The sequence below is a fragment of the Rhinatrema bivittatum genome, chromosome 17, assembly GCF_901001135.1.
Source record: "Rhinatrema bivittatum chromosome 17, aRhiBiv1.1, whole genome shotgun sequence".
NCBI lineage: Eukaryota > Metazoa > Chordata > Amphibia > Gymnophiona > Rhinatrematidae > Rhinatrema > Rhinatrema bivittatum.
The window spans coordinates 22,493,070-22,520,365 of record NC_042631.1 but is presented as its reverse complement, the minus strand read 5'-3'; the positions used below and the strand labels follow the sequence as shown (position 1 = coordinate 22,520,365).

The 27,296-nt window shown below is 40.2% G+C and overlaps 1 protein-coding gene across 10 annotated transcripts in view; it reads right to left on the bottom strand.

Moving 5' to 3' along the window:
* Positions 1-2,075: 2,075 nt before the first annotated feature.
* Positions 2,076-27,296, bottom strand: part of STK33 (serine/threonine kinase 33) — a 122,862-nt gene continuing 97,641 nt past the window's right edge. For 5 of the 10 annotated variants that reach the window (XM_029582091.1, XM_029582094.1, XM_029582092.1 and 2 more), the window contains 3 exons: positions 26,653-26,845; positions 16,501-16,585; positions 2,076-5,398 (listed from right to left, as the gene is read on the bottom strand). In XM_029582091.1, coding sequence (XP_029437951.1) covers positions 5,359-5,398; positions 16,501-16,585; positions 26,653-26,845 — 318 coding nt within the window. In that variant the 3' untranslated portion in view covers positions 2,076-5,358. Of the gene's footprint in view, positions 5,399-16,500; positions 16,586-26,581; positions 26,846-27,296 lie in introns of all 10 variants that reach the window. The other 5 variants (XM_029582096.1, XM_029582095.1, XM_029582097.1 and 2 more) reach the window with 5 other exon arrangements.

Below are 27,296 nucleotides of genomic sequence, written 5' to 3'. Positions count from 1 at the left end.
TGGCTTCCCATAAAAAGCAGATGTAAATTTCTATTGCTGGTGACCATGCACAAGCTTTCAGATGGTCTATATCCTTACAGTTTGCAAAAAGACCTTCTTTGGTATAGCCTAACTAGGCTATTTCGTTCATTGGGTACCAATTCATTATAACTGCCATCACAACTATATGCTGCTGAGCAGAACAGAAAAAAAGCCTTCGTTTTTATTGTTCCAACCCTGTGAAATATGTTTCTGCTGCAGCTAAGAAAAAGATGCAAAAGAATTTAGGCCCGGCCCGTCCCCCCCCCCCCCCCCCCCCCCGCCCCCTTTTAACCTCATCTCAGCATCTACTCCCTACCCCTTACAAGCCGTTCTTTTTATGAATCCTCTGAAAATACTGTAAATCGCTTTAAGCTAAGTTTCTGTGTTCGCATTTATTCTTTTGCAAGTTACTTGTCTATATGACTAGTTCCCTGTAAAGCGCTACTATGCCAAGTTCATGTTTTTATGTAAACGGATGCGATACTCAAAGTGCATGTCGGTATATAAAAATATTTAAATAAATTTAAATAAAATAAGAGACGCTTATGGTGGCACTGTAAATGATTTTTGAATGACTCCCCTTCAGGAAGGGCTGGGTAGAATTCAACTAACACTACTCCACTTTTTTGTTTTTTAAACTCTCCTCAGACTGCAGGATTTGCACCACCTTCCATCTGCTGGAGACAGAGAAATACTGACGGACTGCAGGTGGCACAGCAGGTTAAGTTACAGTGTCAGTAAAACTTTGTCTCCATCTGCTGGAAAGGAGACAAAACCCAGGAGCCTGGACTGATCTGGGTATGTACAGGAAAATACAATTATTTTAAAATGCCCATAATAAAAATACACCCATAAATAAACAAACAAACTAGATGATCTTGCCACTTATAGGGTAAATGAGGTTTTGTGCCTCAAATACACCCAAAATATGATGGTATCCTATGATATATTATGCCCTGTCGCAGTGTCTTCCTAAAATGTAGAGTCAAATATTAATGTTATGATATAAACATAAAACCAGATATGATTAGAACAAAGATAAATTCATCATAAAACATATGGCTGACCTGGGGAACCAGACTGATGCGACTACTATAAGCAAGAAACAGAAAATGTTTTAAACCTACCAAAAAATAAGATCAGAAGCAGCTGGCCTGATGGTTCAGTGGCACTGCTGTGCACAGTCATACATGAGGTCTGGGTTTGACTCAAGCCTGGATTCTGCAATCTGGGCTAGGGATGCTCGACGGTGGGGAGGAGGCGGCCCAGTTTCATGGGAATCCTAGTTGATGCTGTGAAGATAACTGGAAGGAGGAGCTCCAGTCATCTCACAGCAACACTGAGAAACCAGACTGCGGGTGCAACCATTCAAGGAGGAAGCTGCAGTCCATGGCTCCTAGCAGAGAACTGCTGCAGCAATAACTGAACTATATAAAGGGGTGGAGTTAAAAACAAACTTTTTTTTTTATAAAACCCATTGGTAGTTGAAAATGCAGGCTCACGGCACCATAGCCCAGTAGAGATTGGTTCTAAATGAGCTGGAGACTCAAAGGAGCAGGAAGAAACTTTGAAGCCTAAAAAAATAAAAGAGAAGAAAATATAGAAGAGAAAACAAGAGGCATGCTAAGGCCTAGTGTGATTTTGCTTCTATCCAGAAGAAAATCACACTGGCCAAATGGCACCTGTAACTTAAAAACTCATTCAATGCAAACTACTGTAAGGCCAATATAGAAATTGGACAGCTGTAAAAGTGATAGACACCAGCCTGCATGCCTGTAGCTTTACACATGCAGTCCCACCTAAATTAATGGGAACCACTACAGCTTTCCTGTAGACCTTTTTGTATTTAATCAATGCTTTTCTGTTTCTGCCCTGCAAATTGGTGAGGTACAACACATCTGTAATATCTCATATGGTTAAATTTTGCAACTCCTTCACTCTTCTCCTTCTTCTGTGTAATTCTAAATATAGTAAGCCTTGACATTACCTCAGCTAACAGCATTTCCAGAAAATTGGCACAAGAAATATGGAAGAAAAAAAAACTAAAAAAAAAAGACAGGCTATGGAAGATTTATTAAATCATTTTCTTCCTATCAAACAACTTCAAGTTGTAGACATATAAAGCATGCTAGACCAGACTAAAGATCATGAACAACAAAATTCAATACATCAAAAATACACCTGAGGCAAGACAGAGAACAGTTAACAATAATGGAAAGGAAAGAAACCTAAATGAAGTTCAGCAATCTACACGTTGTCTTTCCACTTTCAATAGTCCATATCTTCCAGTTCTTCAAATGTTAAAGTATGGCTGATACTCTTCTTAGAATAGGGGCTGAGATGACAAATGTAAGGTACCTGGTTGGCTTTGCTCATGTGATGGGGGAACCAAAGTCCACTTGGGTTATTAAATTGGCTGCCAAGAACAGCAAGAGATCACCAAAAGTCCATTAGGCCATCAACTCTGCGCCCAACAGAGGGGCTTAGGCTCCTAGAAACAAGACGCTGTTTAAGCTAGAAAACAAAAAATACATATCACCATTCTACCACTGCTAAAGCTAATATTCAGTCTTAATGGAAAAAAAGGAAGTCAAAGTTGCTAGCTAAATTGGAAAACGTGACTTTAAAATCTATTTTTAGAAGAGTAGACATTTACCAAAAGACAACTTAAACATTTTAAAATGAATACAATAAAATGGGAGCATAGTGAGCACATAAAAACTGAGGGTAGTTTTAAAAGCCATTTCATCCACGGAAAAAGGATTTTAGAAAACTGCCCTCCCCGTAGGTTGGTCAATGTGTGCATGAAGGGCCCACTGCATATGTAGTGCTACCCATACTATGAAAAGATGCTCCTGGAGGCAGGGCGGAGGAGATAATTTTCCCAAGAAAAAGTTTGCGCGTACTTTTGAATTTCCAAAAAGGATGTGCATACATTTTCTTGGGAAAAATCACTTGCAAAACTTAGCAGTTGCAAGTGCGTGCAGGCAGTGTCTCTGGGATAAATGTTCAAATTGAAAATATATATGCACTTTCATTTTGAAAATGTGTGCAAAATCTGTAAGTAATAAGTACTCACAGACTTGGCACTAATGCACCCAGTTGTAAAATTACCCCCTGTACCTGCAAATCTCTCTTTAACAGGTTTGATATTTCTTATAACAGATATGTTAGGCAATATATGTAAAACTTTCCAAAATACAGTACTGCTCTAGAAATTAAGCTGGTGTGAAATAAAGTACATACATTATGTAAAACATCCTCTGGGGGAGGTTGGGATATTACAATTAAACATGATATGGGAGCAATTTTTTTTTTTTTTTAAGTATAGAGAACTAGTAGGTCTACTGGTTATAAAGAAGCATTTTCTTTTGGGGGGTGGCACAATGATGTAATGCACACATATATTGCATTTTCAGAGCACAGTGCACATGGACATATCACCAGCAAACATGAGTGCTTGTGCCAACTGTTTAAGTGGGTAAGATAAAGCACAGTTTGTCATTTTGGAGTTGGTAGTGTTTGTTGGGGTTCGGGTGCTTCGTGTGCCCCCACAATGAGTTCTGCTCCTTTGCAGGTGTTCAGCCATATGCACTGGGAGAGGCAAAGGCAGCACAGGACGAGGAGATACCCACCAGAAAAAGTTCACAGGCCCAGAGTCAGGTTTTTGCGATTATCTGATGAGCAAGTAGTAAATTCAGCCAGGCAAAGTACACACACCGCAAATGCTGATAAATGTGTCAAAAAGCACAGCACTGATAGTTTGTGATAATGATATACAGACAATATTGCAAACACTGTTAAGGTTACTGTACCTTTATTAGAATTATTTGCCTAGAAAGATAAATTAATGCATTACTGTTAAATCTTTAAAAGAACAGATCATTGTGGAACAGCACTTAGTACAGTTGGTGGTATGACTGCGGGAAACTTAGATACAATGTGCCTTATTTTTAAATGCAGATGGACATTCTAAGAGTTGTATGTATATGTATATATATATGTATATATATATATATATATATATATATATAAATGTTCATAAAATATTTTACAAAACTGAACTCTTCTAAAAGTAGAAACATATAATTCTAATTCTTCTGTCCAAAAGTAAGAATTTGAAATCATGTTCAAGTCACCATCCTTAAAAATCATGCACCATCCAGAATAAATATGGCAAATTAAGAAGCCTTGTTTCAAAACAGCAGAGATTTGCAAAGTTAAAGTTTTAAGTGAACCTGATAGTCACCACCTTCTGACCTGACTCCCTTAAATGGACAATTGAACAGCCACAAGGATAACAGGATTAAAAAAAAAAAAAACAAAAACCAAAACAAAACACATTCAGTCTTCTTTACAGAACTGAGAAACTGATGAGGGAATTGAACAAACTGGACTACAGTAAGATGCATTTCTTGTAACAGCAAGTCACATCCATATTTTATACTAGAGATTAATGACAGCTATGTACTGGTTTACCTTCCTTTTAAGCAGGAAGTTTAACTATGAAAATAAAGAAGCTGGCTTGGCATGTTGATTAAATACTGTAGTTAACTAACTTAACTAGTACATTAAAAGTTCTACAATAAGTACTGACTCAAAAAGGTTCTCCCATTTGTCAAGTATAGATTAAGGTTGTAGAAGCTACAGTACAATTTATACTATATGTTCACCTGAAAATACAACACATCCCATTGATTTGAACAATCCTATAAACCTTAAGCATGTCCAGTGAACACATGGTGCACAGCTCTGGATAGTTCTTTTTTTTTCCATTCCTCTGGATGTCTTTGACAAAAATATTATCTTCATGGGTAGAACACAACAAATGGATTTATGAAACCCATGTCAAAGAGCTGATTATGCAAACAGCATCAATCAGTCCATACAAAAATAAGTTATATATATGCTTAAAGATTAATCTTATCATCAGGCTGTGGATTACAGCGTATCAACAGATGTCATTCATACTGTATAGAGTTCACACTAGATTGAATACCTTCCAGACATTGGGAGCACTCTGTAAATCACACAGTTCAGAAAAACAACAAGGCTGGTACTTCAAGAGATACGTCTCCATTTTTGTACATGGTTCCCTCATTTTGGCAAAAGTGATAATAGTCCCGTTGGGCGTGGGTGGCGTTCATAGTTGATGGTTGCCCTTTGTTGTCTTTTTAGCTCTGGGGGAGCCAGTTAGGTTATGTTTCATTTTATGCCCGCTTCCCTGACTTGTGGGTGCTATAAACCTGCTAAGGTCCCCCGTCACAGAATGAGGGTGTTGTTTGAGTGAAGGGGCGATGTGAGCCACAGAGTGCTCTTGATTGTCGCATATCCGCTTTATGATTGACAAGGGTGATGTTTTTCCACCTGCTGTGGGCTGTAATCAAAGAGAGAGGTTATAAAAAGAAACATTTCAAATAAAATGCTTAAGTGGACGAACCCTTAAAACATTTGACACAGTACTAACAAGCAGATGAGGATATTTTTACGTCTTCAATCCTTTGTTAGTATGAAGGAATGGTGAGATTTGTATTAGTTATACAGTCATCTAAAAGCACTTAAAGTCATTAAAGTAGTCATAAATAAATATTTCTTTTTCAACTTAAAACTTTTTATTGCTTTCTACTGCTTCTAAAAATATAAAGGATTTTTCATTTCCTTTTCTATTAATCTTGAACAATTTATTATACAAGACGACGCATTATTGGAAATGAATGTCTATATATCTACTTTTTTTGAAAAGTTTACACCCCATCCCTGTCTTTTTCGTCTGGTACAGACCCAGTTAAAATGTATCCATTTGGCAGGATGGGAAATTAAAAACATGGGGTTTATCAGGAAACTTGCAAAATTGCACAGACATCCCCTTTCAATACTGACCTCATGAGGGTAGGTTTGTTTTGTTTTGTTTTTTTTTTAAAATAACCCTCAGTATAAAGTTGGCAAACACATGCACAAGTTAACAACTTTCAAAGCAAACTTACATCCATTTGTTCACTTTGAAAAGTATCCCGCCAAAACTACCTGATAATTTGTTGGGTGGAAATGCTTGGCACAATTTGCATGCATACTTTTGGATATCCAAAAATACTATATATACATAGCCCAAACCTCTCTCCAACTCTGCGCCCAGGAACGCCCTGCTTTTCTGAGTAAACCTACATGCATGCAAAACATACACGTGTATATTGGGCGGGCAATTTTATAGCAAGCCATTTCTCCAGGTAAAGCAGTATTTTACCCACAGAAATGCCTGAGAAAATTACCCTCCCTAATAGCATGCTAATGGCCTTGTTACTTTTTAGCATGTTGCATACTAAAGCTCCAGGACCAGGAGTTAAATAACTTAAATGCATTCTTTTAGCATGTGAAATTTAGCTGCTATTCAGGATTGTAGCAAACTACCTGCATGCTAAACTGGCATACTAGCAGTTTACAAATGTGGAGTCCCCTCCCACAGAAGCAATTGCCACCTGGACTTACCCCCCTTCCCTCCCCAACCTTTGGCACAGAAAGAAGAAATCATCCTCCAGCACTCGGACACCTTTACCTCTTCACATACCCGTCCCCTATGCTGAACTCTCGGAAGGACAGACTTTTACCGCTTACTGCTGCAGCTTCCAAAACAATCTGGCGCCACCCTGCAGTGCTCGGGACTTGAAACCACATGCTGTGGTTCAGATCGTTACTGAAAAGCAAGCTCAAGGAGGTTCTCCTGTTGGCTCAAGATGAGGGGTTTTGGAAGGGTTGCCCGGGACAAGGGAAGGGCCAGGGATAACTGGTTCTGTGCTGGGTGAGGGGTAGTTAATTGGAAGAGACAGGGAGGGGGGTATGTACTATGCATGCTTGGTCCTGGACTGGGGCTGGTCCTCTGCTGATCGATGGAGAGCAATTTTCCTCGGGGAGAAGAAAAAAGGATTCACACTCACAAAGCGGGGAGTAGCTGGCTTGTTACGGCGGTTACTACCCCAAACCAAATGTACCTGATACTTCACTTTCCATGCATATCCAGCATAGCTCCCTGCTTCAACGGCAGGGGAGAAGATAAACAACCAATAAGGGCTGTATAACATAGTCTGGGTAAAACAAATAAGCATGGGTGTAGCTTGCTTATTGAGGCGGTTACTACCCCTAACTAATCAAGCTAGATATTTCACTTGGATGCAGCTCCATCACCGCTCTCTACATTAATGGTGGGGGTGGAAGGGAAATAGAACCAAGAGCTAAGAGAAACAGATAAGTATGAGAGAAAAAATGTGTGAAGCTTGCTGGGCAGACTGGATGGGCCATTTGGTCTTCTTCTGCCGTCATTTCTATGTTTCTATCTATTTTCTGGTCCTTTGAATGCAAGAGGTCCACTGTGAGCCCCTAGGGCCCCTTCCGTGGGAAATGTGGCTTAGTTTCGCTCATTACTAACTATCATGCTTATGATGCTTACAACCTAACTTAAAACAATCAGAATGCAGAAAACAATAATAATAAAGACAAAAGAAATCAATTAAGGTAGGAGGTATAAATTTAACGAGTGAATGAAAGAAACTCAACCCAACATACTTACTATTATGTGAAATCTGTTGTATTATTATGTTCTGTACCTCCCGCCCTATGTCCTATATTTTTAGTTAAAATATAATGGAACATTTCAGTTGATACCTGTTGATGAATACTACCTCTGTAACCCAAATTTCTGTTGATACATAGCTATGAATGTTACTTTTGTAAACCATTGTGATCTTTATATGGAACAACAGTATATAAAATACCTAAATAAATAAATCGCTTTAAATCCTTTTATCATAGCAATTTTAAAAAGCCATTTACGAACATAGGTATGGTAACTTTTAAACAGGTGCATGGGTGCACATGTGCACATGTTCGTCAGCCTGTGTCCAGGGATGTGGCTGTTTTATAACATATGCGTATATATATGCCATCCTGTATAAAATAGGCTGACCATGCGCACATGTAAGCACAATTTTAAGAGGGCACGCACCTATGTGGCAAATGCCATTTCTATTTATTTATTTATTTAGACATTTTATATTCTGTCGTTCCAAATAAAGATCACGACGGTTTACTAAAATAACATTTATACTATAAATCAGCACATATAAATCTACTGAGTTGTTTTAAAACATTATCTAAAACTCTACGACACTAGGCTAGTCGTATAGAAATTATCATTTAACAATTTTCACATGATTGTCAGAATTTTGTCTTAAGGTACTTAAATTCACTCATTAATTTATTACTCATTCTTTTATTATTATCTTTTGTCTTTCTTGTTGTTGTAGTTCTCTGCATTCTGATGTTTTTAAGTTAGGCTGTCTGCATTTTTTAATAGCCTTCCTTTCCGCTCACATTTAAGTCTCTTTCTTTCTGGTATCGTTAATATCTCAGGTAGAGAACTCCAAAGCTTTGGACCCGCTATGGAAGACACACACTCTCTTACTTGCGTCAGATGTGTACTCTGTACCATTGGCACACTCAGTAGTCCTTTATTTTGAGATCTTAGTGCTCAATGGGGTGTGCATGGTTGTAGTGTCGCGCCTATCACACCGGTGTTACTGGAGTGCATGAGTTTGAAAATTCACGTTAATACTTTATAATAGATTTGGGATTGTACTGGCAGCCGGCGTAGTGATATCAGCGAGGGAGTGATGTGATCAAATTTCCTTGTTCCTAATAAAAGCCTTGCTGAGGCATTTTGTAGCAACTGTAATGGTTCTGAGAGACATGCTGGGAGGCCAAGTAATAGGGAGTTACAGTAGTCTATGTTTAAGAAAATCAGAGTTTGTAAAACAGTGCGGAAGACCTCGACAGTTAATAAAGGTTTCAACCAATGTAATATACGCAGCTTGGCATAGCCTGCATAAGTGGGGGGATTTTAATACACGCACACTGACACTATCGCCAGTTTTCCCATTTCATTCCCAGTTCTCCCAGGTGAGGGCCAGGACTTCCAAACCCCACTACTTTAATGCCCTCCCTTCTCTCCTGTAAGCCCGACCCTTAAAACCCCGCCGATCTATCTTTATTTTATTACTTATGTATCCTCCATAACATAAGTTACGCAGCAGGGGACCCCGGTGCACGCATTTCGCACTAATTTGAAGCTAAAATCCAAGAATGCCCATGCCCCGCCCCCTTTTTTGGATTTTTTTTTTCATTTGTGCGTGCAGTAGGAGATAAGCGCGTACTCTAGTGGCTTTTAAAATCCGCTTGGCGCACGCCAGCCCGACATATTCACATATCTCCCGGTTTTGGCGCACATCAGGTTTTTAAAATTTCTCTTTAAGTTTATTTACACATGAATATCCTATGAACAATTCAGTGGCATATACTGTAGCAATTTTCAAAAGCCCACTTAAATGGGTAAAATGCATTTGCACGTGTAAGACCCAATTTTGAGCATATAAATGCTTTTGAAAATCAGGCCCCAAGTTTTTAGCACTCATTTCTTAGCATACTTTTAGTACAAAGGCCCCCAAAGTGCAAATTTATTGAAAATCAGTTACAAAATCATTACATTCCAAATCAGGCTGGTTGATAATTCTCTATGGGTGATTAGGGTGTTAACATAATTAGTTAAACTATATATGATATATTATTGTAAAACTACATAACTTGCCTTGTAATGTTAATTGAAAGTTCAATATGCAGAATATTTAATAAAAGAAAAACTATTCCAAATCAGGCAGGCATTTCAGCCTTCTCTTGCTGCAATGATGCCTGAGGAAAAGCCAGATGCTGAGGCTGAAATGACCCAATTTGGATTTTTTAATGGATGAAGTTTGACAGTCCATAGAGAATGAGATCTAAGAGTAAATTTCCCTTGACACAGACTAGCATCAAAACATGGCTACATCAGGTTATTTAAAAGCATTTTTACACACTTGTGCACTATTTAGAAGTAGTTGAGCACCTGTTTATCAAATAAAGAAACTGGGTCAAGGATTACTAAATTTGACTAACTTGAAGAGCCACTATGCATTTTTCTTAATTTAATATATTGTTTTGGCATGTATTTTAAATGTATACAAATAGTTCAAATACTGGTTTCATGTTTTTTGTGTGGCCAGTTTATAAAGCTCTTTAGTTCTTGATATAGATTAGATATTGAATAAATCTTTCTTTTGCTTTATCCTGTTTTATCTTCTGGGTATGAAATCATGATTCACTGATTTCAGCATATTTATCATGCAATATATTGAATATGACTTTATTTTAAGACAAAATAGAAGGAGAATAATTTCATTTAACATAAACATGACTGATAATTAGCAAAGAAAGCACAGAACAGAGATCAATTTAAAAAAAAACTAAAACCTAAACTAAAACGGATATGTTATCTGGGATATTCAGCAGATAAATGTCCGGAATAACTTTAACCTTAACCAGCTATATTCAAAGAATATACTGGGTCATTTATCAAATCGCGTTATGGTGTTTTCGCATGGTGCGATGCAAATTTTTAAAAGGGGCGGGATTGGGGAGGAGTCGGGGGCAGGATGTCCGAAAAAGTGGACTGGCTTCGAACTTTGCGAAGCCATAACACAACATTGCACAGTTTTAACGCCGAAAATAACTACACCTTTTTCAATTGTGTTAAGGTGTGCGATATGTGTTGTGCCCATAACGCAATTTGCGATTTTTTTCAGCTGGGGAAGGGAGAGTGAGAGAGAGAGAAAGCAATAGAGAGAGAGAGAGAGAAAGAAAGAGACTGATTGACTCTGGGGGTGGCACCCTAGTAAGCAGCTATTTATGCTACTATAGGAGGCCCACCTAGTAACCCGATGTGAGGTTTAGGTAGAAATGAAGGGTCAGGGGCCACTTTTACATGCAGAGTGAGATGTACGAACAGAACAGTTCATCAAGCTAGGTTGAGAGAACATTGTATAAATCTCATCATTGTGTGAGTTTCCTCACTCTGAAGGACATCAAATCTGTTCGTACATCTCACTCTGAATGTAAAAGTGGCCCCTAACCCCTACACTACTACCTAAACCTCACCTTGAGTTACTAGGTGGGCCTCCTATAGTAGCACAAATAGCTGCTTACTATAAATAGCTATCTACTACAAGGGCCTTGTAGATAGTCTCAGTTTCTCTCTCATACAGGGTAGCAAATTTTTGAACTGGCAATTTCTGCAGGTTAAGCTAAGTTGCATACCTGTAACAGATATTCTCTGTAGGTAGCAAGATAAATCAGTCACACGAGCGACATCACATGACTGTGCCAAGTTATAAAAGCTCTCTCAGAGCTCAGAAAGATGAGATGGTCCTTTCTGAGCATGTGTGGACCTTTCTGCATGACCACCCACTGCATGAGTCTTCTCAGACTTAATAGCAAGTTAAGCTAAGAGGAGATGGAAAGGACTGTGTGGCTGACATTCTGCTGTCTATGGATAATACCTGTTGTTACAGGTAAGAAAATGAACTTTTTTCCTTGACAAGCAGGATAAGCTCAGCCTCACAAGCGGGGACTCTCAATCTGAGGGTTGCATATGATTATCTTGTTGTTTTTGCATATCAGTATTAGATCACTGTAATCTGCCTATACTGCTTGAGGGTGGAAGGTAGAGTTGATGGAATTAATAAGCTTCCAAAAACTGCCTGTCCAAAGCTGCTGAGCTGACATGAGGCAGTCTATAAGCAGTAATGAGCTGTGAACTTATAGATGTGCTAAAGAAGTTGCTGTAGCCCTGATTTGATGGGCCTTTACTTTAAAGATGCAGTCCAGCCTGATTATAGCAGTAAGTGATTCAGTCACAGATTCAAACAGAAAAACCCTATTCGATTAGATTAAAAGAAATGAAAGCTGTGAGAATTTTCTGTGTGACTAGGTTCTTTGCAAACAGAAATGTAAAATTTTTCTGCAGACCAATGTATGAAGAGCCTACTCACCTTTATGGGTGTGCAGTCTTGCAAAGAATGTTGGTAAAACAATGGACAGATTTAAATGGAAATGAGAAACTACTTTTAAGAGAAATTTAGGATGAGTTTTCAAAATTACTTTGCTGTGAAAGAATTGAATATAAAGAGTATGAATCTACGCCAGTGCGTGCAATTTATGCTTCGAGAAGTAACTGCTATCAAGAATAAAACCTTTTAAGAAAGGAACTTTAGTTCTGCCATTGCTAAAGGCTTGAATGGCAACTTCAAGAACTACATTCAGGATCCCAAGGTACAGGAGGATCCTTTATTGGAGGTTTCCGACATATGAGACCTTTCATAAATTTGGCAACTGAAGGTTGATGAGAAATAGAATACCTTCCAAAGTCTCATGGTATGCTACTATGGCACTGACTGACTTAAGTTTTCAGACCACAATTGGAAAGGTTTAGTAGACTAGACACTTAAAGGAATCCTGTTTGAACCTTGAACAGTAGATAGTAAATCTTTTCCATTTAAAGTTGTAAGATCTTCTGGTAGAGTGCTTAATTGAAGCAAGGAGAAAGCAGAGTTGCTTACCTGTAACAAGTGTTCTCCAAGGACAGCAGGATGTTAGTCCTCACACATATGGGTGAAATCATCAGATGGAGCCCCCAACACGGAAAACTTATGTCAAAGTTTCTAGAACTTTGACTTGGCACACTGAGCACTGAAAATCTCCTCCACTTCAGTCCACTTCAGGACTTTCTAGTGGAAGGCTTTCTAGAAACCACCAGGACCTGAGACATATACGCAGAGATCAAGCAGTTGCAGAATTAACCTCTCAACATCCAGGCTGTGAGCGACAGGGCCTGGATGTTGGGATGCCCTGATCTTGTGTGATGAGATCTGGGGAAGTCCGGGGAATGGGTCCGCGAACACTTGAGAGTGGATTTGGCCACCACCAACTGGGGAGGAAGCTGACGCTTATCAAATCTGGCAGTCTTCTGGCCAAGGTAGTTCCCATCAGCCTTCTTGTCAGTCTGTCTCACCTACAGCTCAGTGCTGTGAGTCTGCATCCGGGACTTCCTCTACTACCTTGCGCTGCCTACCATCTACTCAAGTGTGGGGCTGGTCTCCTCTGCCGAGGACCCCTGGACTACTTCTACTGGATTACCTCACTACTGCCACCCCCTGGGCAGTATCTCCAAGCTGTATAATAAATACAAATCCTCTGTGTCTGCGTTTATAGAGTCTAGCCTAGTACTGCGGTTCCTCACAGGGCTCCTCCCCGTGGGAGTGGCCATCTCCGCAGTACCCAAGAATCTACTCCAACACCTCAAAACCATAACACTGCACTGCAAAATGAGGGATATGAATATTCACAATCTTATCGTTGGATGAATAGCTAATCATTGGAGACAAGGAACTCACAGTTGATGAGACCATAAGGAGAATATCATCATCATTAGACTTCCCTCCCTTCTCAATTTTCAAACAGTTTTTGAAATGACAGGAATTGGGGAAAACACTTAGAGAAGCCCTAGATTCCACCAAATTGAGAATGCATCTGTTGCTAATCTGCCATTGCTGGTCTTCTGGAGCAGTATGCGTGAATCTTGTTGTTGAGGCATGCTGCAAAGAAGGTTATCTGCTAGTGCCCCAAAGTTGAAAAATGTTTTTTGTGCTATATGGTCATGTAACCATCATTTATACATTAAGGGGCGGATTTTCAGAGCCCTGCTCGCCTAAATCCGCCCAAAACCGGGCGGATTTAGGCGAGCAGGGCCCTGCGCGCCGGTGAGCCTATTTTACATAGGCCTACCGGCGCGCGCAGAGCCCCGGGACTTGCGTAAGTCCCGGGGTTCTCCGAGGGGAGCGTGTCGGGGGGCGGGCCCGGTCGTCGCGGCGTTTCGGGGGCGTGTCGGCAGCGTTTTGGGGGCGGGTACGGGGGCGTGGCTACGGCCCGGGGCGGTCCGGGGGCGTGGCCACGCCCTCCGTATCCGCCCCCAGGTCGCAGCCTGGCGCGCAGGAGGCCCGCTCGCGTGCGGGGATTTACTTCTCCCTCCGGGAGGCGTAAATCCCCGGAGAAAGGTAAGGGGGGGGGGTGTAGACAGGGCCGGGCGGGTGGGTTAGGTAGAGGAAGGGAGGGGAAGGTGAGGGGAGGGCGTTAGAGGATTCCCTCCAAGGCCGCTCCGATTTCGGAGCGGCCTTGGAGGGAACGGGGGTAGGCTGCGCGGCTCGGCGCACGCCGGCTATACAAAATCGATAGCCTTGCGCGCGCCGATCCAGGTTTTTAGCAGATACGCGCGGCTCCGCGCGTATCTACTAAAATCCAGCGTACTTTTGTTTGCGCTCCAGGCGCAAACAAAAGTAGGCCTATTCGCGGAGTCTGAAAATCTGCCCCTTAGAGTTGACCGTCTGCTATCTGATTCAGATTCTGCAGAAGAAAAGTTCCTTGGAAAAGAGCCCATTTCCAAATTTTGGAGGTTTCCCAGCAAAGTCTGTAAGAAGCTGTTCCCCCTAATTTCCATCTGTCTGCCTAGAGCACCACCACGTTGTTTTTCAACCATGAAAAAAACACTTTCAGAGCACTTAAGATTGCTCTTATCTCTGGGTGGTTGATATGTAGGGACTTCTAAAGACCATGTTCCCTGAGAAGAAATGTTTCTCAGATGGGCTCCCAATCTTGATCGAAAGTATCTGTGGGCAGAAGTTTCTGAAACTGGGGTTGGTGAAAAAAATTTACCTTTTAAAAGATTTACATTAACTAAACACCACGTCAGAGGTCCTTTTGAGATTCTTTCGTGAGACTATTGGTCCTATTATAACATCAGTCACAGTGGATTATAAAGTTTAAATTTACCCGAGGAAGCCTTCCCGCGAAATACTAGCCGTGTTGAGTTCGCTATAAGATAACACTTATGACTGTTTATGGTTTTACTTGTTTTAAAAAAAAGCTAAAAGATCTCTCTTATTGAAGGTGGATGATTGAATAGTCCGGGCGGTCCTAGCACTTCTGTGCATGACACGCCATCAGGCTTGCTGTCACCTTATTTTCACTTTGGTGTAAGTTTGTATGGTGACCGGATTTTTTCTGAGTCTGGCATTTTTTTGTCCCTTTTTTTGTCTCAGAGATTTGATGAGAGCATTGGATACTCTTCACTTTCTCAGACAACAGTTGGCGATGTTGGTACAAATTGAAGCTTTAGCTTCCACTCAGCCTGACTCACGTGAAGACATGCAAAAAAGGTGACAGACTGTTGCTGTCATGTCATTTAAAATCTTCATAAATGTTCCTATGTCTTTGGTCCCTGAGACATAGGAATATTTTTGATAACTGTCTGCTCTTTGTTGAGGCAGAAACAATTTCCCTGAGTTGTATCCAGATGGGCCCCTATGAAGTTGAATACATGAGATGGCTTCACATAGGATTTTTGAAGACTGATTAGAAATGAAGAGGCCATTATTCAATAGGGCATTTAGTGGATAAGATATCCGGCTAAAGATAGCCAGATAACTTGTCCCGTATATTCAGTGGGATAAACATCCCGCTGAATATACTAGCCTACAGTTATCTGGCTCCATGTAGCCGGATAACTAAAAACCTAACCAGCTATATTTGAATATAGCAGAGTAGGTTATTTAGTTTCCAGCCTTGGGACAGAGACAAAGACTGCAACTGCTAGGCTCTAGGAAAAAACTAGAAGTGAGGGGACTCTGTATGACATCCGTGATGTGGGATGGCTTGTGCATTCTCAGTGGAACATGCCAAAGCTTCTAGAAGCTTTGTGGTAAACTTCACCAGCCAGGCTCTATCAGGACTATTTTTTGTCCTCTTGAGTGACAACCAAGCATTTTTTGGAATCAGATATTTAAGAAGATTTGCTAAACAAGTGTTAAGAAAAAATAATAAAAGATAATATAGAAAAAAAGAAAAACTGACAAGTGGCTGAAAGTTTTTTTTTCCAGAGATCAAATTCACATCTGTTCACAAGAGCAAAAAAAAAGACAGATTTGCGTGGCAGGTAGCTGCGTGGGAAGGTCCATGCATGTGCAAAAAGACCTTTGGGTCCTTCTGAGCTCTACGAGAATGACGCCATCTCAATGCCATCGTACCCACTTGTGTGGCTCAGCATATTCTGCTTGTCCACAGAGAAAATGCTTTTTACCTGCATAAATTGCTTTCTGAAAATTGCATGTGTGTAAAATGACATGCATTAGGCATTCCTGGGGTGAGATGAAATCAGGGGAGAAAGCTACATGCATAGTTTTGGATTTATAAAACCATGTTTGTAGTTTTGGCTGGAAAAGATATCTACAGGAAAAGCAAGTGCAGATCTCTGCAGGTACTTTTCCTTAAGGCAATTTTCAAAGTAAAAGTCCACATGCATTTTTCCTTTTGAAAACTGGTGCATGACCACAGGTAAAAAGTTTTCATGGGCTGTGCAGCACTGTGCTCAGGTTGAACATTGCCTCCTATAAGACACGTTTAGACAAGATTTGGGATTAAAAGCAAGTGAATATAGTCACATTATTATTAATACTAGTATTATATGGTTACCAAAAATTAAGTTCAAATATTTTTGCGTGGAAATCTACTTACAGGACTAGATGGCGTGTGGCTCGCTCCCTTCTTTCTAAGTGCTCCGTTTGGTAGTGAACTTGACAACAGTTTTTTTTTTGCTTTCCTGTAGAAAAAGAAGCAGGTGGTTGACGTCAGTTTTCTACATCTGACAGCATGCTACCTATGTGTGACTGTAGGCGTACATGAGCACCACTTCACTTTCACACAGGTTATTCCGTTGCATACTTACTATACTAAAAAGAACATGGAGTCCGCTGGCATCTTATGGCCTCGTGAATTTATTGAGGCATAAGCTCCCAAGGACAAGCGTCCACTTCATGAGATGTGGAAGCTTTACTATAGTATTATTACCTTTCAGTTTTTAGTTTTAAAGGTACGTTTTCAAAGCTAGTAAAATGGGAAACATTTTTTTTTTCAAAAGGAGGCTCTTGCTCTGCATACTGCGTAGATTTAGTAACATTTTAGTGATGTGCTGCATTAATTTTCCATTTTTTGCTTTTTTTACCCTTGCTTTTGATATACATTTGAGAGCTCAAAAGTCTCCCAGTAATGGCTGGTACTTGCTTACAGTTCTACAGTGTTAATGGAGCGAAGTGGGGCTGGTCAATCTTGTTGCTTCAACATGTATATATTTTTGTTGCTTCACTATGGAAGATGAGAAAAATATAAAAGCTTGCAAAGGTGAACAACGTATATGCTTTGAATCGGAAATTAAAAAGATAAGGATATTTCTATAAATGCTCTGAGAAAAAAAATATATAACTTACTATTTTATGCCTCTACTTGAATCTCCTGTTTTCCTTTAATTTACCTTTCTTGTGCAGCAACACAGATAGGAGAAAGCAAAGCAAAAAGAATTGGCCCATCATTGTGAGCCAGCTCCTGACGAGGTTTTGCTGAGTCTCTGTTGCTTCAACTGACATATCTTTGCTGCTGCACTATGGTTGTTAACAAATGCTACCAAAGCAAAAAAAAAAAAAAAGGGGTGAACTAATCTATCTTATAAGAAAGGCTGGATATCAAATTATCAAAACCTGTGGAAACTTATATAAAAGTTAGCAATCGCTTTCATTTTAGCTCAAAAAGCTGAATCAGAAGACATTTTTAAAAACGGTAGAAGGGACAATCTGGTGGCTCAATGGCATGGGATGTGTGCTAGCAGGCAGAGGATCGGAGTTGGATTCACAAGCATGGCTTGGGATACAATGGAGGTACTTTTCCTATCCCTAGTCATCCCCAGTGAGTTCCAGTTATCATGAAATGTTGGCACCCAGTGGCCAGCCTAAGAACTCACAGTTGCAGACTTCTGGAGGCAGACCTGGTTTATTGCACCCGGCAAAGAACAGTTACTAGAATGACTGGGAAGAGGATAAAAATCAGAAGGGAAAAAAACCTGTAAAGTTGCAATTGAAGGCTCATGGCCCCATAGCACAACAGAGGTCAATGCCAAGTGTGCTGAAAGCCCGAGGAGCAGGAGGAAACTGCCATGCCAAAAAAAAACAAAAAACAACCCCACATTGTAGAAAGGATCAACATAAAACCGTGTATTACTAACATATGAGTTACAAATGAATCACTAAGTGAAAAAACAGGTAGCTAGTTTCAAAAAAAATTATGCAAAGCTGCTTAAAAAACAAAACTTTGTTATAATCCTTACCCTGGAAAAAAAAAAAACACGTTGTGGCACAAAAGCAAAATTTAAATTACCAGAGAAAAAAATATTTTAAATCCAAGTTCTCTCACTTAATTTAGAATTTGATCATAACGGAAATTGAATCTGTGACTACTAATGGCATGAATACTGATGGTTAGTGCCAAAATTGTCTTAGTTAAAGTTATACGTTAAAGTTATCATTTGATTGTTTCTTGTATCTCGTTGTTTAAAATGTAAACCGGAGTGAAGGCCTTCCCCAATACTTCGGTATATAAAAAAACCTAGAAATAAAAATAAATAAATAAATAAATGTAATCCTATTTTAAAATGCCTGAAAGGTGTAATGTAAATCAAATAAATACATTTTGAGCTTTGAAATCCAGGGAACTATATGCAAATTTCAAGGTCCCCAGTTTGAAGAGAGACTGTGAATATTTCATTAGGGAAAGTCTGGGTGAAATCCTTACATATGGCTTGATTTTCAAATAGGTCAATTTTCAAAAACCCGAAAAAAACCCGGCTAAAGACCCACTGAATATCCTCAAATAAAGCTACCTGGGTAAAGCTACCTGAAACCTAACCAGCTATGTCTGAATATCGCCACTTAGATTTCAAACTTAACTTAATAGACTAAATCCATAGGGGTACATATTCAAGAGCCATTTAGATGGAGAACGGGAAAGTTGTCCATCTAAATGGCTTAGCTGCATTTTTAAAATGCTCACCCAGCTAAATTCTAGCCGGGTGAGTCCGGGCATTCCTGCGGCAGGAGGTAGGCGTTCTGGGGAGGAGCTGAGTTAGCCAGTTAAGTTAACCGGCTATTTCCGATATTCGAGTTAGCTGATTAACTTAACCGGCTAACTCTAGACGCGCCATAAGTTAGCCGAATACCACATATCCAGGTATATTCAGCGGCGTGGCAGCACTGCGGAATATCCTGGTTAAGTTAGTCATATATGGGTATCCGGCTACCTTATTCAGCCGCTAAGCGGAAAGTTATGTACCCCAAAGAATATAGCCAGTTAAGCAGCACATGAATTTAAAAAAAGAAAAAAAGCTCCTGTGCAGACCTGCTGGCCCAATCCTCCCCTAGAGGCCCAAAAAGCCCCCCTCCTCCCCCCCCCCCCAAAAAAAAAAATAGTGAAAATATAATTTAATTGAAGGTCCCCAAGCATAAGGCCACCATGACAAACACAAAAATGGCCCTTGTTTTTAAAACTTGGCATTTCTCTGTGTAAATGCCTTTGAATATCGCCCTCAAAGCAGCTTACACACAAAGCCCCGTTTTATATACGTACGTGGTACCATGACAATCAATTAGGGGGTTGTGCATGTAGAAGTATGTGAGCCCCTATTTCACCCATACTTTTCGGAATCGGGCAGAGAATGCATTTATGCAGACACTCTTGAGTTTTTGAATGTATGCATGTCCAGACACATGCAGAAAATAATACAGGGGCAATTCACAAATTTTCAAAGCGGACTTATGCACATAAATCTGTTTTAATAATTCAGGAGAAAGTCTGCGGTTACCACAGACTTTATACCTATGTGGGCTGTTAAGAAATTACCCTTCCCAAAAAGCAGAAAGGAACCAGCTGAAGGTTAGGCTGCGGTTTGTTATTTTTTACTTATGTTTTATGCTTTATGCTAATGAAAAATCAATTTTGTTTCTGTAACAAGTGTAATTGTCAGTTCCTACGTGTCATGTTTAGACTTGTGATCTGTATGTAGAGACCTTCAGTTTCAGGTTTTTTGGAGTTTTTTTTTTTATTTTGCCTGGGAATTTCAATGTTATAACAAAAAATATCGATGGAAAAATGACTTTGATATAACACACAGGAGAAAAATGAGTGGAAAAGTCAAAATTCTGCAGACAGATTCATTTTAGGATGGCAGCGCTGGGAACATATATCCACTGGTTTGCAGAAATTACACTGGCTCCCAGTTAAATATTATGTTAAATTTAACATTATTGATTTTCAAAGTATTAAAGTTGAATGGGCCTCAATATTTGTCAAATATGCTGAACTGCTACATCCCTAGTCATTCTTTGAGGTCCCATGATAAAAATCTTTTGGCGATTCCAACAGTCAAGGTGAAAGATTACAGAAGAACACTCAAGTACTTTTCCTGTAATAGCACCAAAATGATTGCATATATATTACCAGGCAAAGAATTATATCAATGATATAAGAACATGCCATACTGAGTCAGACCAAGGGTCCATCAAGCCCAGCATCCTGTTTCCAACAGTGGCCAATCCAGGCCATAAGAACCTGGCAAGTACCCAAAAACTAAGTCTATTCCATGTTACCGTTGCTAGTAATAGCAGTGGCTATTTTCTAAGTCAACTTAATTAATAGCAGGTAATGGACTTCTCCTCCAAGAACTTATCCAATCCTTTTTTAAACACAGCTATACTAACTGCACTAACCAGCTATACTAACTGCACTAACCAGCTTTAGAAAGCAGCTCACTTATTTAGGCAAGCTTTTAATTCATAGGTAGGTATAGTTTTGCTGTGGTGATGAAAATGGGAAATGATGTTTATTTTAGCTGTTATATTTTAATTTTCATACATTTATGTATTATTAAATGGTTTAGGTTCATTGTCTTTGTTGTTTTGGGGCGCCTAGGCCCGCCCCAAAACAGAAGGCAGCCAACCAGAGAGAGCCCGGCAGGGATTTAAATCATACCCTGCTAGGCGCCGCGCGCCAAAGGAGCGCGACAAAGGGGCCTGCCCCTTTGTCTCGCCCCTTCGTAGAGCCCTCAGGAGGCCCAGAGCCTTACCCATGGAACAACCGATATCTTCAACAAAGGCAACAGCCAGCAAAGATTCAGATTAACCGTTTCAGACGTATAGAATAAAAGTCCACCTCCCCAGCAAGCTCTCCAACAAGCGTCCAGCATTCATCCAGCCTCTTCAACAAGCGTCCAGCATTCATCCAGCCTCTTCAACAAGCGTCCAGCATTCACCCAGCCTCTTCAACAAGCGTCCAGCATTCACCCAGCCTCTTCAACAAGCGTCCAGCATTCATCCAGCCTCTTCAACAAGCATCCAGCATTCATCCAGCCTCTTCAACAAGCGTCCAGCATTCATCCAGCCCCTCTTTCAAGCGTCCAGCATTCATCCAGCCTCTCCAGCAAGCTTTAAACATTCATACCAATCTCAGCACTCAACATCAGCTCTCAACCAAGATTCGCCCCAGCATTTCACCCCAGCACTCAACTTCAGCACTCAAACTTAGTGACCTCCAGAAGTGGAGCTCTACCACCACTTGATCAAACAACCACCCACACCTAAGGAGGACTGAGCACTCCTCCAATCAATCCAACAAGCTTATAGACTTCCTTTCAACAATCATCCAAACCGCCCTTCATTCAGACAAACACCTTCTTTCATCCGTCCACAGACATCTCTTCTTCATACAGACTTCTCACCAGTTGTATCCAGTCACAATCAAATATTGCTCAGACTAAACCTCTTCCGGAACCTCATTCATCATGTTCACACACAACATCCCAATCATCTACAACCAGAGGAGAATCTCCTTACCTAACTCCACAAACGTCTTACAAAAAAGAATTATTCCAATCATGACGTCTCCTTTGAACCAACTTCTAGGCCTCACGCTACTCTCAGTAACACTCCTCAATGCACAATCTTTAACTAAAAAGACACACATCCTCAATGATTACCTCCTGGACTCCAACCCAGACATCTGTGCCATCACAGAAACCTGGTTAAAAAACTCGGACATTGCCTTAACCAACCAACTACCTATCCAGTTATATGACATCTTCACCTTCCATAGACACAAAAAAAGAGGAGGCGGACTTCTTCTAGCCTCCAAGAAAGAACTCAGACTGACCGCTCACACCATCAAGACTGAATCCAAATTGGAACTAGGATTAGTCAAGTCAAAACTTCTACAAATTTTGTTAGTCTACGCTCCTCCTGGAGTTTTAGAAACCGACCCTTCACCCCTCATAGAATCCATAGCAAAACATATTAACTTAGACCTACCAACTATGATTATGGGTGATTTCAACCTCCATACAGACGCTATACCGCGATCTGCGAACTGCGAAGCCTTCCTCACCACCCTCACTGCTATGGGATTCTCTCAGACTATCAACAGCCCCACACACAAAGCTGGTCACATCCTGGATTTAATATTCATTAACTCTAAATTCACATGCACGGTTGATCCCACATGTACCCCAATCCCTTGGTCAGATCATTTCTTGATAGAATCATCCTTCTCCACATACAAACAGACTCGCACCTCTCCGCACCTTTCCACCATTCAATTCAGGAAATCATGTCCATCTGATATACTCAGCGAGCAGCTCTCCAAGGAACTCTCCAACCTGGACCTGTCTAATCCCGACTCAGCCCTATCTTCCTGGCAAACAATTACTGAAGCAGTCGCAAACAAATGGTGCCCAATAACCTCCAAAACAATCAATCCAAAAAAAAGGGGGAATCAACCTTGGTTCAGCACCGAACTAAAACAGATGAAACAGGACTTACGCCATAAAGAAAATAGATGGCGAAAAACCCCCAACTCAACTACCCTTTCAGCATACAAGGGTTTCTTACATCGCTATAGGACCTGCATACTACAAAAAAAAAAGGAATATTACGCCAACAAAATACACCACTACCAGTATGACGCCCAGGCCCTATTTGCTTACGTAACACAAATAACTAAATCAACCCCGCCACCTATTCCAGACGAACAAGCTCTATCCAAGGCTAATGAACTCGCCTCATTTTTTCAACTGAAGATCCTAAATACTCTCGCCCTCCTTCCTCCTAATACAACACCTCTCAAATCAGATGAGAATTTCAATTTGTTCGCTAAACCTAGGTTGGACAGCTTCGAATTAATCTCCACCAAAGAGATTGAATCCATTCTAAAAAGACAGAAACCATCTAGTCATCCGGCTGATAATATCCCATCAAGACTCCTGCTGCTTATTCCAGACACAATCTCAGGACCTCTAACAAATATTATTAACAGCCTTCTAACTCAAGGAAGCTACCCAGACAGCCTAAAAACTGCTTCTCTTAAGCCCCTCCTCAAGAAACACAATCTAGACCCTAATGTACTAGCCAACTTTAGACCCATCTCCAATCTACCATTCGTTGCCAAACTTACAGAGAAACTGGTAAACACCCAGCTTTCAGAATATCTAGAGGACCATAAGATCCTATACCCCTCGCAATATGGCTTCCGGAAATCACGCAACACGGAGACCCTCCTCATTTCGCTTACAGACCATATTATAATGGGATTAGACAAAGGACATTCCTTCTTATTAGTTCTGTTAGACATTTCGGCGGCCTTTGACACAGTCAACCACACCATCCTCCTGGATCGCCTTGAGGATATCGGCATCTCCGGATCAGCCCACAACTGGTTCAGGTCCTTTCTCTGCAATAGGACTTTTAAAGTCAAAATCAATAACAAGGAGTCACCTCTAACAAAATCTTCCCTTGGCGTACCACAAGGATCCTCCTTATCTCCAACCCTCTTTAATATATACCTCCTCCCCCTCTGCCAACTACTGACAGACCTCAACCTAATTCACTATCTGTACGCAGATGATGTACAGATTCTAATCCCAATATCAGAATCCATCTCAAAAGCTCTCACCTACTGGAATAACTGTCTTCTATCCATTACTAATCTACTCAACAGCTTAAACTTGGTCCTCAACGCCTCAAAGACGGAACTTCTCTTCATCTCTTCAAATGAAAACAATCTTCCTCCACCTTCACCGCACAATGCTCACATCACCTGTACGCACGTTAGAGACCTTGGGGTAATAATAGACAATCGTCTAAACCTTAAAAAAATGGTCAACACAACTACCAAAGACAGTTTCTTCAGACTACAGGTTTTGAAACGACTGAGACCACTCTTATTTTTCCAAGACTTCAGGACAGTCCTCCAGGCTCTTCTGTTCGCCAAAATAGATTACTGCAGTGCCCTCTTTCTAGGCCTCCCTAAATCTACCACCAAACCACTGCAGATGTTACAAAATGCGGCAGCAAGACTGCTGACCAACACCAGCCGCGGTGAACACATCTCCCCCGTCCTCAGAAACCTACATTGGTTACCAGTAAATTTCAGAATCCTGTACAAATCTATTACCCTAATACACAAAACCATCCATCAGCAACTCCAACTCGACCTGGATATCCCTTTCAAACTCCACTCCTCTAACAGACCAACGAGAGATATCCACAAAGGCACTCTGAAATTTCCCCCTACTAAAGCCACTCGCCTCTCTACGACCAAAGACAGAGCTTTTTCAATTGCAGGCCCAGCTATCTGGAACAATATCCCAGCAAATCTCAGATTGGAACCCTGCCTCTTAACCTTCAGAAAAAGACTAAAGACGTGGCTCTTTCACCAAGCCTTCCCAGATCCACCGGATAATCACTAGTTTGAGCCTCACTTCTTACAAGGACCTTGACACACTTCCTCCTGAACAATGGACACTGGCATTTCCTGGTTAAAGCATATGCTCTAACCCGTTAAATTATTCGTATCATGTTATATTTATTCTACCTGCCTCTATCTTCCTTCCAGCTTGTCTTTAAGCCTCCAAGTTTTCCATACCTTGTTGATTGTAACTTTGACTTATTCCTTTTCCTTTGTTATCTATTATTTACCAGAATTGTTACCTCAGTTTTACCCTTTGTTAAAATGTAAACCGATCCGATATGGTTATCTACTATGAAGGTCGGTATAGAAAACTGCTAAATAAATAAATAAATAAATAATCCACCTAGCACAAACTTTATTGTTCTAACATTGACATTACCAGTCAAAAGAAAATAAAAACTACAAACAAAGGTCCCTATGTGATTGCTACAAAGATCTGAATGTAAGTAGAAGTGATGAGTGTGTCTGAGGTGACAGAGGAGTATTAGTGATATTATGTGTACATTAACTTGTGTGCTAGAGAACTGACATCATGTAGTAATACTATAAGCAGTTAATATAGTAATACTGTATATGATTCATGCTTGCTAATGTAGTTGTGCAGTAGTCTACTAATGCATATACCTTGATCTCTACATAATGCTGGGATTCATATTGCTATAAATGTGTTTTGTGTGTTACAGAAGATGAGAGGTATCAAAAAAGGTTTGCACACATGCAAAAATAAATATGTGGCATGCAAGGGCCTGATTTATTAAAGATTATTTTTTCCTATTCTGTCCATGAGAAAAAAAAAAAGTTTAGTAAATCTTGCCTTAAATGTGATAGAATGTGAGTACAAGTCAACATAGCCTAAGAATGGGATGCAAGAGTTAGCATGCATATTATAGACAGCAATGTAGTTGTTACGGAGGTCAAGCCAGATTATAGAAGGTGAGCATAGGCAAACACTGTGATTCCCAGTGGGAAAAGTAGCACTAGCCCTATAAGAGTACCTTGCATAGAAAACTTTAAAAATCATTAAAATTAGGGGAAGGTTCTTCAAACTTTTAGGATGTGTTTTCTGACAGAATTAAAAAAAAAAAAAAATCAAAAGTTTAGTCCACCTGGGTTTTCTCTTTTTCCAAGAAAAGAAAGTTTTAAAGGTGTCACAATTGCTCCAATTGGAAGTGACAGGAGGCAGGAGTAAAATACATTTCGGTCTGAGGGCTGCAGGAGGTGAATAGGTATTTGTAGGCATTGTCTGTGGAAAGAGTTAAGGACCTAAATCAGGTAGATTCTCCTTCAGGAAAATCCAAATATATTTTTCTGGCTGTAATGAATATTTTCTTTTTCATATCTATAAAATCTCATGAAAATGAGCTTTTCCAATAGTTGCTATGTAAGTTTTTGACTCCATATGCTTTCCAGAGGCCAAAAATAATGTGGGCGAATCAAGCACTTATATAGTATTTGTTGGCAGATATGGATCGCTTGGCTTTACCAACTGTGTTACCACAGACATTGCTCTTACCTTTCTCATCATCTCCCTCCCTTGCCCTTATTACTAGCTTCAGTATCTGTTCCAAGAAAGCAGGAATTCTGTCATTTTTTGCATTTTATAAACTAATTGAATTCCTAAATAATCAAATTAATGAATAACTATTCTTAGCAACTATACTGGATCCTCTTAAAATACATAAATACATACAGGCATGACAGAGAAGCAGCAAATTTTGAGCATACACAACAAAATGTATCTTAAGACGTGTGGGCTTATCCAATGTACAATTTTTTCTCTGAATGAAATGCATCAAAGCTGCTATAAGTTTCAAGCGTTACCACATGCAGATTTGTAAACCTGCTGTGTCCCAAGTCTGTTTTAATTTGACAGTGCCCTTCTACAATAGTCCTACAGAACCATGCAGAACTGGAATAAAGGGTCCAATTAAATGGTGCCGGCAGAAAGCGAGCCATCATGGCACATGTTTCTTCTTACATGTTTTGTTGGTGTGGATGGTTTGCTGCTACCACTGTCTGTTTCAGTTTCTAGGACCAGTTCAGGGGTACCATTGCTGCTCACTGGACTTGCCCTATTTTCAGTGGTTTTGACAGAATGGAGCGTGCTGTCCTGCACCAGTTGGTCGGCTGGGCCATTGTTTTCTGTTTCCAGACTAGTTCCTTCATCACCATCCAGGTTATTCTTCCATTCCTTCATCATTTCTAAGACGTTAGAAGGCCTAGGTACTCTGTTTGTTTCACCCTCAAAATTAAACATAATTGTTGTTTAAAACACAAAATGATTTGAGTTAATTTATAAAATAACAGTTTCAAAGCAAGGCTGACTTGGAAAAAAAAACAATATAACAAACTGGGGGAGGGAGCAATGTATTAAATTACACTAAGGGTAACAGCATTAATGCATGTGCATTTAAGGTTCTTTAACACTGCATTACAATTAATGCTTACATTAGCAAGGAGTTAACAGGGGCTTACATATTTAAAATATTAATAAGTGATGCCCCATGCAAATTCATGCTAAGCAGCTCCTTAATATGAAAAGAGGCTTAACGCAAATCCATTTAAAGATAAGCACTAAAGTGGAGCATTTCTATATTTTCAAACAGGCCGATACTGTAAAGTGCGCTTGGCTGAGCGCACTGTTTTACCGGCAGTTGGATACGCATTTTTGATGCGCATCCACTAACCCTATA